Here is a 16,192-nt window from a genome sequence, read left to right on the forward strand (position 1 = left end):
CAGCAACAATACTCAGGTAGGCTGTGGCATTTAAACGATGCTCAAAAGGGGCCCAAAGTGTGCCAAGAAAATATCCCCCACACCATTAGATATTTGCGTTAACGAGCAGTTGAACAGGTGTACCTAATAAAGTGGCCGGTGAGTGTATATACGTAGCCCGTGTCTGAACATTTTGCATCTTTTTACAGTTTGAGTGTTGGGCTCAATGTTACGGTTCTGGGCAAGACATAGTCAAGGGAATCATTCAACAAACATCTAATTATCAGTGAACGGATTTACTCATAGCACAAATGATAACAATCGTGCAAAACATCAATAAGCAATATTCACAGAAGACAATGGAATAAAACAATGCAATAAAACGCATCAGACCCACATGTTGTTGTTTTTTTATTGCCTACACAAGTGCCATGAAATCTGAAATCCCTTTGGGTGAAGATAGACGCCTGTGTGCTAACTCATTGTCCAACGGGCTACCGGGGAAATAAAGTCCCTATAATTTCATGTGAAGACTTTGAATTAGGCTATAACGTCATGATTAAAACCGTTTTTCAAAGTCATAATTGAAATACAAATTCAAGTTAAATATTGGTAATGCAGATGGATAACGTTTAAACATATTCTGAATGGTTTTCGTCACATTTAGTTTCTCCTCGCAATGAAGCAAATTTGGGTCCATAAAGACCGTGTTAGCAGTGCAGTGGTGGACCCAAGTGCGGAGAAATACTCAGACAAAAAGGCGTAAGGACAAGACGTTTACTTTAATAGGGATGATCGGGGCACGATACACAAACAAACACTGGGGGGAAAAAGGTAAAAATAAAAGTGGAGAAAACTAAGCTCCGATAACTAAGGTACTCACTTCACAAGTGGCATAACGTAGAACTTAGGAAATTGCGAACACGGAATACGGCAACGGGGTGAAAAACAGGATCGACTGGCAGACAGGGCATACACGAACAAAACAGGGAGAATCTCTGACAAGGACATGGGGAAACACACAGGCTATAAATAACAAACAGGGGACAGAACACACAGGTGAAACGAATACTGGTAGATTAGGAGGGCACTGGCCCTGTACCGCCAGAGGAGGGCGCCAGAGTCACCAGACAGCAACCTCAGGCGTGACAGACCGTAATTAATTCGTACAAGGGCCAACATGTTTGCAGGTAATCATGTTACGAGTGAACATGACTCTCCAGAGCAGCCTACGTTATATGATTGAGGAGTGGGGCTGAAATACTATAAACATGTTGATATTAGCCTACCAATTAGAGGTAGATACTTTGTGTTCCTCCCCTCTATCCTACTGTGATTATGAATGCATATACCCCTGAATGTATTGCGCAGTGGAGCGGCCAGGTTCATAGCGGCCAGGTCATAGGGCGTCTGGCCTCTGATATTGCGCAGTGAGGCGTCCGCCATGCGCTCGATAAGGAGCTGAACCGCGTCCAGCTGGCCCTCTCTAGCCACTAGATGCAGCAGCAGGTTGCCGTCATTGTCCAGAAGGTTGACATCCGCGCCGTAGTCATTGTTATTCTCAAAGCAAATATAAGCATTGCATGTATATCAAAATGATTTAATTCAAGGCTTGGAATGAAAAGAGCGCAGCATGTAAGACCTATAGGCCTATTACTCAATCAATGGTTTTAATGCCAAAATGCAAAACTGTAGATCTGAACTCCAAAATAATGTGCAGGCAATATTTTGCACAAGGAAAATTAGACACAAGGAAAACTAAATCAGGAAATAATTTATACAGGCCTAGTCTGCACTGGTCCCGGTGTCTTCTTCCTTCTGCCATTTTGTCACTGTTCATGTTCACTTCCCTTTTGATAAACAGGTGTTCTTTACTTTACACTAATAATACAACAGCGATATAAAGCATTATAAATTAGGTCGTTATTGTTCTCATAATTCTCTTGGTTTTATTATTTTGACATATTATATTCTTCAACAAAGGCATTTATGTACATTTTGAGTGTAAAATGGTAGCCTGTTACTATTAAAGGTATAAGATCAGATCGTGGTACACTTCAGAATTAGCAGGGGGTATAATTGTAAGACGTTTTTGGTTTATAACTTAATAACCATGAATTTTACTATTAAAAAAATTTGTCCTTAAGATTAGATGATTAGATTAGATTCAACTTTATTGTCATTGCGCAGAGTACAAGTACAGAGACAACGAAATGCAGTTAGCGTCTAACCAGAAGTGCAAAATAGCAGAAAGTGCAATGAACAGTATTTACAGGTAGTGCAATATATGATCAGTAGTAGTGCAGTGTAATATAGAATAATATAAGCAGTATAATATAGCAGTGCAGTATAGCAGTATGTGAGTAACAGTAGCATTATAGTAGAATAAATAGTTACAGTATGAGCAGTGTAGCAGCATATGAGCTGTATGGGTAATGCAGTCTAGCAGTATATATGTATTAACAGTAACATGAGGTAGATGCCGAATAAATATAAATATGGAATGCCGTATAAACAGTATAAACAAGTATGTACAGTATGTGCAGTAGTATTAAAGAAAATATAGGATATGTGCATTATGTGCATTATGAACAGTATGAACAGGTATGTACAGAAGAGCAGTGGTAATGAGTAAGAGAAGGGGAGGGGAGTATAGTGCAATAGTGCAATTGTCCGGGTGGGGGGGGGGGGGGGGTGGGGGTTGCGGGGGTTGCGGGGGTAGTAGTTTGTCAGGTAGGTGTAGTGTTCGAGTTCAGCAGGGTGACAGCCGCAGGGAAGAAGCTGCCTCTGAACCTACTGGTTCGGGTGCGGAGAGACCTGTAGCGCCTCCCGGAGGGGAGTGGGGTGAAAAGTCTATGGTTGGGGTGAGAGATGTCCTTGACGATGCTGCGTGCCTTACGCAGGCATCGTTTGCCCTGGACAGCCTCGATGGAGCGAGATCAATAACAATGAAGACGCTTAACATGTCTCTGCTGTAAGACATTTTTAATCTCAATGGTAATGCCACAGAAATAACTTTTAACGTAGCATAGATAGGGTTATCTTTCTGGCCATGTGTATATACTGTACAAGTTTGACCTTCAAAGAAAAGTGAATGCACCTCAATCATATACAAGTCTTTAAATTGACCAAAGGTGCAGGCTATTATTAAGCATACAAACAACCCAGTTACAAGCCTTCACAGGACGAACTATGGCCATGTGGGATTCCACTTCAAGCAGCATCAGAGGTCATGAGAACATAACAATGACACGCAGGAATAGACAAGTATGCAATCAATATTGGCTATTGTTGATCGATGTGAGAGAGAAAACAGGCTATTGATTGCTCAGTTTTCAGAGTGGAGGACCATGCGTCTGACACATGGCACACAGACAGCTTTACATTTCCAAGACAGGCAATGAATATAAAAATACAATCAATATAGAAATACATAGATTAGTGTGTGGCAAAAAATATTTCTCCTGAACACATTTTCTCGAGACTATTAATATCATGTTTCATTATTCATATTGTCGTCCTTTGGGTTATGATGATGAGCTATTATTCTCTTATACTGTAGCCTAGCAAGGTAGCTTTATCCAATAGCTATCAGTATCTTCTGGTCTTGATAAAGGAATACTCACAGGAGGCGAAGGATAGGCACAACTCGTTGTTCGGTTTATCTCCGGTTTACTGATAATAACGTGTACCACAATACAACAAGGCTGCTAGCTCCAACACTACGGGATAGTATCTACTGCAATGTAGAGCCCTAGAGAATACATACTAACAAATAAACGAGTAGATAATGGAAAAGAAGCCTCAATTTCTCTCTCTCTCTTTCTTTTGTCTCTTTTTCTCCCTTTTTTCTCTCTTTTTTCTTCTTCCCCTTTTTCGCACCTTCTTCCCCCCCCTTAACTCCAGTCCATTAGTGCGCCATTACTGTCCATTAGCAGAGCCAATCGCAGCGCTCCATTCCATTAGTGCGCCATTTTGTGGGCGGGTGATGTTTGGCTAACTGTCGGTTTTTGTCACACTGCTCAGATCACACCGGTAACCTTGCTTGATATATTGATTTGATCAATGGAATTGTTTATATTAATTAATACTTTCTTGTCTTATCAGTTCATAGCAACACACTTGCAGCTCTCGTTGTTTGTTGACGAGAGACAGACGCTAGTTCTACGTTCGCTGAAAACTTAATTCCATGATATATTGATTTGATCAATGGAAATGTTATGCTGAATTAATACTCTGTTGTTTAATCAGTTTATAACAACACACTATAAGTTCGCTGTTAACGAGAGACGGATACGAGCGAGTTCAAGTGCTACCTAAGGTAAGCTAGCTGTACGATCGCTGAAAATCTGTGTCTAGTCACTAAAACCAACTTGAATAACCTCCTTATGAGAAATGTCCAGTGCAGACACGAGGCCAGACATCGCTGTTTGGTGGGCCAGAGTTGTGTCTGTGGATTTCACTCCCAGAAGGTAATCAAGGGACATCAGATGTAACTATTTGTCATGCTGAAAAAGGATCCCATTATCAGTAGTATTGATACTTGTTGTATCTGTATGTCTTCAGCAGCCAGCCAATGTTCCACCGGCACCCACATCTGCCTCAGTGCCTGCTGCTGCCACGGTCCAGGGTCCAGCTCCACCTCATGCCACGACCCCTGCAGAGACCACAGCCTCAGTTGCGGCCTACATTGACTGTGTCAATGGTAAATATTTCCATAACATTTTGCCAAACGTTATCCATCTATTTTATCGAAGCACTGTTTTGTCATCATTTTATTCTGACCAATTTCACTTGCCATTCTTCTCTTCAGTTTTATAAACCCCGGTTTGGAGGGGCTTCTGGTGCTGCAGCCAAACCAAACTTTGTGGCTAGGAAGCCTGTTGAGGTATTACATGGATTTGTTCGTCTTAATATCTCTGTGTTATTAGTGTAACTCGTGTGTGACTAATGTGGCTTATGCCTACAATCACATAGATACATGCACAATCACAATATCAATCAACCTAACAATCACAATATACTCTCCTGGTGTACTCTACCTTTCCTCTCCCTCACAGTCTCTGTCCAGCCCTGCTACTACCTCTGCTGGTACTGCCAGCAGTGCTACGTCCTCCATGAGGACCCCCTCCTCTGTACCCAAGTCCCTGTCCAGCCCTGCTACGGCCTCCATGAGGACCCCCTCCTCTGTACCCAAGTCCCCCTCCAGCCCTGCTACGGCCTCCATGAGGACCCCTTCCCCTGTACCCAAGTCCCTGTCCAGCCCTGCTACGGCCTCCATGAGGACCCCTTCCCCTGTACCCAAGTCCCTGTCCAGACCTGCTACGGCCTCTATGAGGACCCCTTCCCCTGTAATACCCATGTCCCCCTCCAGCCCTGCCTCCACCTATATTAGGACCATCTCCCCTTTCTCTCTGCCTCCATCCCCCTCTGCTACGGCGTCTGTGAGGACCACCTCTACCTCTCAGGCTACTGCCAGCCCTGCAAGTGCTCTCCTTTTTACCTGTGTTTGTGTCTGTGTATAACTATGATATGATTATTGCATGTGTAATTCACTGAGTTTGGCTTCTTTTTTTTTTTTTAAGGATGAGTCCGATGTGGGTGTTTTCCCTACTACTGGTACTGGTCCTGCTGCCCCTCCTGGTCCTCTCTATTGTCCTGCTGCCCCTGCCTTTCTCGGTCAGGCGCCCGATTCATTCTGACATTCCACAGCAAGACCAGCAATGATTGCATCCACTCTGTGGGAGAACCAGAGGCTGCGGCCAAACTTGAAGCTCTGTTACGAGCCACCGGTACCAGTGCTCATTTATAACCAGGCCCTAACACCAGAGCACTTTTTCACACACAGGCTCCTGGCGTGGATGCCCTACCATCTGTGGAAGGTCAGGGTGTGCTGCCCAGTGTGTAGGAGGCAGCTCACAGGTTTTTTGTGTTTGAGTTTTATCTGAGTTTTATTCAATCAATTTGACACATTGGTAATAGCGTGTGATGCAGTCCATAATATAAAGAAACAGAGGTCTGATCATTTCAGATGCATAAACAAAGTTACACACGCAATTTGAATAGAGTAACAGACCTGTAGGCCCATAGCACAGTCATTAAACATTAAAACAACAGCAAGTGGACATAAACTTCTGTTTGTTATGTCACAAGAAGCTAGATATTGGCTCAAGGGATCCTGAATTTACACAAAACAACACTTTGGGAGACTTTGCCTGTTTTTATTTCTGGCGCTGGTGGGATTCGAACCGGTGACCTTCGGATCCACTCTTCCCCCCATTCAAAAACGGAAAAGGCAACATTTTTTATTTTTCTTTAATCGTTTAGAATCCATACTGACAAATAAACTAGTAGATAATGGAAAAGAAGCCTCAATTTCTCTCTCTCTCTTTCTTTTCCCCCCTTTTTTCTCTCTTTTTTCTCCTTTTTCTTCTTCCCCCTTCTTCCCCTTTTTCGCACCTTCTTCCCCCCCCTTAACAGACTATTGTTCCCCAGCCCTGGCGCGGGCAAGACGCAAGCCATTAATATGTCAAACAGGGTACTGAGCACACACCGGAAAAGGAAACGTACACATGAACAATAGCATACATAAACATGAGATGGACTCACCCCTTAATATCACACCCACAACAATATCACCAAAGACACATTGGTTTCTAAATATTTGTCAAGTAAAACCATGCATGGTGGTGTATTATGCTTTCCTGTTAGAATGCGCATTTTAATGGTTGTGCTAAAGAGGTGCAAATTGAAACTAGGCCTAAAGCCAATTTGTCATAGAAAATAAGAGAGCCTACATAGTCTAGGCTATTGTACATACAGCATATGCCTGCAATTATATATACAGTGGGGGAAATAATTATTTGATCCCCTGCTGATTTTGTTAGTTTGCCCGATTACAAAGAAATGAGCGGTCTATAATTTTTATGGTACTTTTAGTTTAACAAATAGAGACAGAATATCAACAAAGAAGTCCAGAAAAAACACATTATATAAAGTTATAAATTAATTTGCATTTGATCGAAGGAAATAAGTATTTGATCCCCAAGCAAAACATGACTTAGTACTTGGTGGAGAAACCCTTGCTGGCAAGCACAGAAGTCAGACGTTTCTTATAGTTGGTCACCAGGTTTGCACACATCTCAGGAGGGATTTTGGTCCACTCCTCTTTACAGATCCTCTCCAAATCCTGAAGGTTTCAAGGCTTTTGCTTGGCAACTCGAAGCTTCAGCTCCCTCCACACATTTTCTATAGGATTAAGGTCTGGAGACTAGCTAGGCCACTCCATGACCTTAGTGTGCTTCTTCTTGAGCCACTCCTTTGTTGCCTTGGCTGTATGTTTTGGGTCATTGTCATGCTGGAAGACCCATCCATGACCCATCCTCAGTGCTCTGGCTGAGGGAAGGAGGTTCTCGTCCAAGATCTTATGGTACATGGCCCCGTCCATTGGCCCCTCAATGCAGTGAAGTCGTCCTGTACCCTTAGCAGAGAAACAACCCCAAAGCATAATGTTTCCACCTCCGTGTTTGACGGTGGGGATGGTGTTCTTGGGATTGTAGCATTCAGCATTTCTCTCCCTCCAAACACGAAGAGTCGAATTTATGCCAAAGGGTTCAATTTTGGTCTCATCTGACCACATCACCTTCTCCCAAGCCTTCTCTGAATCATTTAGGTGTTCATTGGCAAACTTCAGATGGGCCTGTACATGTGCCTTCTTGAGCAGGGGGACCTTGCGGGCACTGCAGGATTTCAATCCGTTACGGTGTAGTGTGTTACCAATGGTTTTCTTGGTGACTGTGGTCCCAGCTGCCTTGAGATCATTACCAAGCTCCTCCCGTGTAGTTCTGGGCTGATCCCTCACCCTTCTCATGATCATCCTTACCCCACGAGGCAAGATCTTGCATGGAGCTCCAGGCCGTGGGCGATTGATGGTTATTTTGTATTTCTTCCATTTTCTAATAATTGCACCAACAGTTGTCTCCTTCTCACCAAGCTTCTTGCTGATGGTCTTGTAGCCCATTCCAGCCTTGTGCAGGTCTACAACTCTTACCCTGTTGTCCTTTGAATGTTCTTTGGTCTTGCCCATGGTGGTGGAGAGGTTGGAATGGAAGAGATTGATTCTATTGACAGGTGTCTTTTATACCCATAACAAGCAGAGATTAGGAGTACTTTCTTAAAGTGACAGGACTAATCTGTGTGCCTCATGGGCATATAACCGGTCTGTATGAGCCAGAATTCTTGCTGGTTTGTAGGGGATCAAATACTTATTTCCTTCGATCAAATGCAAATCAATTTATAACTTTATATAATGTCAGCAGGGGATCAAATAATTATTTCCCCCACTGTACATACAGTTATAGCCTGTTAATCAATCTTTCACTTTCAACTTGTTCTAGACCATGAATGAATAGATGTACATATAAATGCATTTCTAACCTGTAACGGTGTCCTCCCGAACACGTTGTTTACATTGACATCTGCCCCGTGATGTAATAACAACTCAACCTCTGCCAAGTCTCCCCTGGCAGATGCACCGGCGAGCTTGTCCGCCTCTGCAGTCATTCTTAGTGGAGGCATAGAGAGCAGGGGTTAAAAACGTTTGTGAAACCAAACACTTTTGTGCTTGATTTTGATGGCACGTCTTGCTTGTGTGGCGCAGGGCTCTGCAGGAATGTGTCAGTTAAGAGTATAGTCTCCACTAAAATAACTTGGTACCGTTCCATGAGTCCACCTACATGTTAATCCTACCCCATGGTATAGGCTAATAACTCACATTAGCACAAAAAACAGGGATGTCATGCCAATGCAAGTATACAGTCATCATCTGCCTTCAACCAGAAAAGCATTTCTCTCACAGCTTTATTTAGACATTGCAATATAGGGCTATGTGTGTCCATGTTCAAAAGCAAATCAGACTTCATTCAAGTTCATTTTGAATGTGTGGTTATCCAATTCAGTTTGATGTGGAGGACTTGTCATAGTAACAAGCCATTTGTGGTTTATTATTGTTTTCAGTCGATTAACATGATGGCCAACAGGCTACATGATTATCTTGAAATAAAATTGAAGGACATTTCTAAAGGTTAAGTAATGTGTCTGTTGTTCGAGATGATTCTATCAAATGGCCTGCAGTATAAATGCATCTCAGCCAATAAGTAAAAGCATCTGTCTAATTTGAGTTTGAAAAATTATGATGCGGCTATCACCGAACTGCTACATTGTAGACTACAGTAGATCTATCACAACTCACATTCAATGTCGAAATCTACGCTAGTCAGGGTTCCCACACCTTCTTAAACATCAAATTCAAGGACTTTTCAAGGACTTTCCAGGCCCAATTCCCTCAAATTCAAGGACCCAACACGGCATAGTTTGAGACAAGAATCAATTTTAATTACTGTTACAACACTGAGAATTTTTATAATGAGAACTAGCAGGCTTTACAGAAGCTCACAGACAACAATTAAAAAGAGAGAGGCTTGAACACTTCTCAATTGTGCTGTGTTAACATGGCAGACTACGTGGTCTCTTGCCTTCTCTAACATAGCACAGCAAAATAATATATTGTGTTACACAGAAGGTCTGAGGAACCAAACGACGGCACACAGAGAGGGTAGATGAAGCCCGAAGGCGTATTTAATAATAAAAGGGAAAAGGGTTGGGGAGAGAAGGATAATCCAAATGAGAGTAGTCGAGGTTCGGTCCAGGGGTCGGCAGGAGAGCGGGCAGTCAAACAGGCAGGCAGACGGGCGGTCGGGCAGGCAGACGGGTAGTCGGACAGGCAGATGGTCGGGCAGGCAGGGAGGTCCAGTAGTAGGTAAGGGAGCTAGGTCCGTGGAAGGGTCGACGAGGGGAAAACCAGGGAGGACGAGGTATCTGGATGGGCACAAGAGAACGCGGTGAAACACAAACAAACACAAGGAACACAAGAGGATATCAATGGCTCGAAGCGTAATGCGGGTTACTGGGAAGGTTACCATAGACACAGTACGATCTGGCACTGGAGTGAAGATCAGGCAGGGTTTAAGTAGGTCATTGATTGGGGATGGGTTGCAGGTGCATTGATTGGGGATCGGGTCCAGGTGCGCTGTCGACTGGGAAGACGCTCCAGTGATGACTGCCGCGGCCTCGAGGTGGTGCCAGAGGGTTGGTTGGGAGGGGGAACCGTAACAGTACCCCCCTCCCTACGGGAGACACCGGGCGACCGCCCTGGAGCGCCTGGGTGGGACCGGTAGAAGCAGGGTGGGGTCTGCAAAGTAGGAGGCCGGAACCCAGCTCCGGTCCTCGGGCGGACCGCCAGGACCCCTACGGCGGACCGCCAGGACCTCCCTCACGGTCCACACGGGGTCGCCGTCATCCAGCACTCTGGGTGGAGGGGGGGCTTCGATAGGGGGAGACAGGGGGCTGGAGACTGCAGGCTTGAGCTGGGATATGTGGAAGACAGGGTGAATGGACATGGAGGTTGGGAGGGTGAGACGTACTGCGGTGGGGTTGATGATCCGATCGATTGTGAAGGGGCCCACGTAGCGTGGGGCGAGCTTCCGGGAGGTGGAGGGGAGGTTGAGGTCCTTGGCCGTAGCCAAACCCGTTGACCAGGACGGTAGATGGGGGCGGGTCTGCGTCTGCGGTTAGCGGTGCGTCTGGACCACTCGGTGGCTCTCTCCAAAGCGGACCAAGCGGTCCTCCAGACCCGCCGACACCGACGGAGGTGGGCCCTGGTGGACGGGACCCCAACCTCTACCTCCTGGCTGGGGAACATGGGGGGGTGGTAACCCAGGGAACACTCGAAGGGGGACATCCCGGTGGCGTTGCTGGTCATAGAATTGTGTGCATACTCCACCCAGGGCAGCTCCAGGTGGAAGGATGACGGGAGGAGACACAACGGAGAGCCGTCTCCAGGCACTGATTGGCTCACTCCGCCTGGCCATTGGTCTGGGGGTGGTACCCGGAGGAGAGGCTGACCGTGGCCCCAATGCCCTTGCAGAAGGCCTGCCACACCAGGGAAGTGAATTGGGGACCACGGTCAGACACGATGTCCTGGGGAATGCCATGGAGACGGACAACGTGGAGCACCAGGAGGTCGCCGGTCTCAGCAGAGGAGGGGAGTTTGGGAAGGGCGATGAAGTGGGTGGACTTCGAAAACCGGTCAACGATGGTGAGGACCACGGTGTTACCCTAGGAGACTGGTTACGAAGTCCAGGGCTATGTGAGACCAAGGGCGGCTGGGGATAGGGAGCCGTTGTAGTAGTCCGGCCGGGGGTTGATGGGACGCCTTACTCCGGGCACAGATGGTGCATGCGGCCACGTACTCGCGGGTGTCCGTCTCCATGGCGGGCCACCAGAATCGCCTCCGGATAAATGATAGCGTGCGGCTCCCCCCTGGGTGACACGCGAACTTGCTACCATGCCCCCACTCCAGGACTCGGGATCGGGCTGACGGGGGAACAAAGACACGTCCGGGGGGTCCTCCTCCAGGGCGAGGGTGAGTACGCTGGGCCGCCTGGACCATGGAGTCGATGGCCCAGGTGACAACGCCAACCACTCGGGAGGGGGGAAGGATGGTGCCGGGGGTTGACGAAGCCACCTCCTCCGGGGCCAGGCGGGAGAGTGTGTCGGCCAGGATGTCGTCGAGGTATACCACCACGAAGACATTCAACATATCACGCAGCACGTCGTTCACCAAAGCCTGGAGGACGGCCGGGGCATTAGTGAGCCCGAAGGGCATCACTAGATACTCAAAATGCCCCAGGTAAGTGTTAAAGGCCGTCTTCCATTCATCCCCCTCCTTTATGCGCACCAGATGGTACGCACTCCGGAGGTCTAGCTTGGTGAAGACGGCCGCGTGACTGAGAGGCTTGAAGGTAGAGCTGATGAGGGGTAACGGGTACTTATTCTTGACGGTGATGTTATTCAGACTCCGATAATCAATACAGGTCCGGAGGTCACCTCCCTTCTTCTTAACGAAGAAGAACCCCACTGCCACCGGGGAGGAAGAGGGCCGGATGATGCCTGAGGCTAGGGACTCAGAGATACAGTGCCTATAGAAAGTCATCATACCCCTTTGAAATAGTTACTATATTTGTCTGAAATCAAAACCCATTAAAAAAAAACTTTTTCCAGCTTTATGTACAAATTTAGCCATACAACGTCAAACTAATGAAAAAAAAGGCGACAGTTCTGAACATTAATAAAAAATGAAAAACAAGAATAACAGGGTTGGAAAAGTCATCAGTCCACTGATTTAATACTTTGTAGAACCACCTTTTGCTGTAATTACAGCCATCAATCTGTTTGGATATGTCTCTACTAGCTTTGCACACCTAGATTGGAGAATATTTGCCCATTCTTCCTTGCACAATTGTTCGAGTTCAGTCAAATTCCGTGGTGAGTGGCGATGGACTGCTCTCTTCAAGTCCATCCACAGAGTTTCTATCGGATTTAAGTCAGGGCTCTGACTTGGCCACTCAAGGACATTCACCTTTCTATCCTTAAGCCACTGCGTTGTTCTTTTGGCGGTATGTTTAGGATCGTTGTCGTGTTGAAGGTGAAAGACCTGCCCAGCAGAGGGACGCAGGTTGTCCTCAAGAATTTGTGTACTTGGCAGCATCCATTTTCCCTTCAATCCTGACCAATTGCCCAGTCCCCGCTGAAGAGAAACATCCCCACAACATAATGTTGCCACCACCATGCTTCACAGTAGGTATGGTGCGTTTTGGGTGGTGTGCTGTGTTTGGTTTTTGCCAAACATAGCGCTTGGAGTTCAGTCCAAAAAGTTCAATCTTAGTCTCGTCTGACCATAAAACCTTTTTCCACATGTCAACAGAATCTTCCAGGTGTGTTTTTGCATCGCACAAACGAGACAGTACAAACGAGTGTGGCACTTTTTCAGAAAAGGCTTCTTTCTTGCTACCCTGCCATACAGGCCAGCTTTGTGTAAAGCTTGTGAGAATGTTGTCACATGCACAGACAGACCAGTCCCAGCCATAAAGACTTGTAAGTCCTTCAAAGTTGCCTTTGGCCTCTTGGTAGCTTCTCTGATCAATGTCCTCCTGGCTCGGTCATCCAGTTTGGACGGACGGCCTGATCTAGGCAAGGTGTTGGTGGTGCCATACGCCTTCCACTTCTTAATGATGCTCTGAACGGTACTCAGAGGGACAGCTAAAGCCTTCGAAATCTTTTTGTAGCCTTCACCTAACTTGTGCCTTCCTACAGCTTTATCCCGGAGGCCTTTTGAAAGTACTTTTCCAACCATGGTGAATTCTTTGCAGAACCATGCACTTCTAGTAGTGGAATCCTCAAGAAACAGCTGTTTTTATTCTGAAGTAATCAAAACCACTACAATTGATGTCAGGTGGGGGGCAATTAGCCTGGTGTTTGATCTGGAAGTTGATTGGTTGCACCTGAGCACGTTTATAATGGTATACTCTAAGGGGCTGATCACTTAACCAAACCAGGTATTTCACGAATTAATTTTTAATAATTGTCCAGAATTTTTTAAATTGTTATTTTCACTTTGATGATGAGGGTTATAATGTGTACATACAGCTCAAAAAAGTTAGATTTGATTTATTTTAATTTCCAGGGTGTAATATGACAAAAGGTAAAGATTTCACAGGGTATGATGACTTTCTATAGGCACTGTACATAGCATTAAACGTATAGTTAAACTGACAGTCATATGTCGCTTTGAAACTGTTAAATTGGTTAATTTGTTGATACTCTATTCTCATTTTTCCAATGTGCATTAATGTGATGTTGTGCGCTAGATAAAGGTTCTGTTAATACAGCACGACATAATTGTGACCAGGTTCTCACATTTAATGTCTAATGTGTTCACATGCATCGTTAATAACACGTAGAGTCGAGTCATCGGTTTCAGGTATTAGCTTGAGCGTAAACTCCTCGCAATTTATCTTAACTTGAGGGCATGGTAAAGTAGCATTTTGGGTATTCTTATTGGAATCTAGGATCCAATATGATCGACTGTCTGTCACACAGGATGAGAAAATCATTATCAATCATTATAAACCATGAAATATCTTTTGAAGTCAGATATAACGTAATGTTGGTCATCTGGCCACTTGTGTAGCGTCCGCTGTATTATGTCCATAACCGTTTTAAGTTGTACTTGGGAATAAATGGATGTCTTATTCTTAACCCGTCCTCTATTCTTCAGTGTTTTTATTTATGATTCTTCACCCACCATCTTCTCCTTCCCCTCTGGTGTGCAGAAGCGGTCCCAGACATCAAGGGTAAGAACTAGGAGTAAGGTAACCCTAACCCTAAGTGACAGTACACATAGGTCAAAGCAATTGCTCTTGAGCATGCATACATGTCCCCCTTTGATGCTGCTATTGTTGAGCTAGAGCATGAAGCTGATGTTTTGACGAGTGCTACTGCAGACACTGCTGGGTACTCTGTCAGTCATGATGATATCGCTATGGAAGTGATTTTACATGAGCAGCCAAAATTGGTCCCCGATGTTCACCACAACAACATGGCCATGACTGTAGAGGAAGAGACCTGTGGGACACTCAGTGAGGCGCGGGCTAACCCCTGCCTGTACACTATGCTTTTTTCCCTCATAATGAATTTCGATAGCGACCACAGGGTATTCGTGAATGTCCCCATGCACACACTTCACCAACACCCTTGATGCCTTTAACAATGCCCCCGGTCGAACCAGGCGCTCCTGGATCATGCATGCAGCCCGAATCCAAGAACGCCTGGTGTGTATCGTGTTGTATCCTTACCGGAACACAATACACCTCTCCTGGTCCGGGGGGAGGGCCCGGTATGTTGCCGATGTGGACGACCTGCCCGACCTCCATCACTGGGCAATTCGCCTGAACATGGCCCGGCCATCCGCATTGCCAACACACCCCCCCTGACGCTTGGGGTGCTCCCTGTGGGGCCAGGGCTGGTTCTCGACATGCCTGCCCCTGCCATCTCATCCTTGGGGCGGGCGCCGGCCCCCACCAGGCGTTCTTGGATTCGGGCTGCATGCAGTCCATGAGGGGGCATTGTTAAAGGCATCGAGGGTGTTGGTGAAGTGTGTGCATGGGGACATTCACGAATACCCTGTGGTCGCTATCGAAATTCATTATGAGGGAAAAAAACATAGTGTACAGGCAGGGGTTAGCCCGCGCCTCACGCATCCCCTTCTTCTAGGTGTAGATTGAGAGGGGTTTCCTCAAGCGGTAAAGCGGGCTACCGGGGTGCGTGCACGACAGAGAGGGAGGTGTGAGGCGTGTAATGTGCCCTGTGCTGAGGCGGCGACTCGCCGAGGAGCCGGAGCCGGCGGGGCGGTCTCAACCCAAGATTTCCCCGCCGAACTATCCGCTGCTGGTGACTTCCCCGTCGAGCAGTCTCGTGACGAGACCCTACGATCGGCCTATGACCAAGTATAGCGATTGATGGTACTTTGGTACGGCCAGACACAGTGCGCGCCCACCCCTATTTTGCGATCATCAGCGACAGGTTATACCGAGTAAGTCGTGACTCACATAGTCAGGAGGAAGTAAACCAGTTGTTGGTTCCCCATAGCTGCCGGGAAATGGTCTTCAAGGCGGCTCATTTCAACCCCATGGCGGGCCATTTAGGTTATGATAAGACACTAAACCGTATAATGGCTTGATTTTATTGGCCGGGAATTCGGGCAGAGGTGCGTAGGTGGTGCGCTTCTTGTCGCGAATGTCAATTGGTAAATCCCCCAGCCATTCCCAGGGCCCCGTTGCGGCCCTTACCATTGGTCGAGAACCCATTCGACCGCATTGCCATGGATATTATCGGGCCATTTGATCGGTGTACACAGGGGTATCGTTTTGTTTTGGTCTTGATAGATTACGCAACCCGATACCCCGAGGCAATACCGCTGCGCAACATTTCTGCCAGGAGTGTAGCTCAGGCATTGTTTCAAGTGATCTCCCGGGTGGGGATCCCGAAAGAGATTCTCACCGACCAGGGCACCAATTTTATGTCACGCACCCTCAAGGAACTATACGGGTTGTTGAACATCAAGGCGATTCGAACCAGTGTGTACCACCCGGCCATGGATGGCCTTTGTGAGCGGTTCAATCGGACCTTGAAATCAATGATCCGGAAGTTTGTGCACGAGGATAGTCGGAATTGGCATAAATGGCTAGATTCCCTGCTGTTTGTGGTACAAGAAGTTCCCCAAGCTTCCACCGGGTTTTCCCCGTTTGAATTACTC

General features: G+C 46.4%; 1 protein-coding gene across 1 annotated transcript; it reads right to left on the bottom strand.

The window, feature by feature from the left end:
* Positions 1 to 208: 208 nt before the first annotated feature.
* LOC310824076 (cyclin-dependent kinase inhibitor 2A-like) lies at positions 209 to 8,541 on the bottom strand (the record flags this gene model as incomplete). The annotated part of the gene is made up of 3 exons (XM_083696957.1): positions 209 to 216; positions 1,332 to 1,539; positions 8,416 to 8,541. 3 exons carry the CDS (start codon positions 8,539 to 8,541, stop codon positions 209 to 211), a joined length of 342 nt encoding a protein of 113 aa, XP_083553083.1.
* Positions 8,542 to 16,192: the final 7,651 nt, after the last annotated feature.

The sequence above is a fragment of the Argentina silus genome (genome assembly GCF_951799395.1).
Source record: "Argentina silus genome assembly, chromosome: Y".
Lineage (NCBI taxonomy): Eukaryota > Metazoa > Chordata > Actinopteri > Argentiniformes > Argentinidae > Argentina > Argentina silus.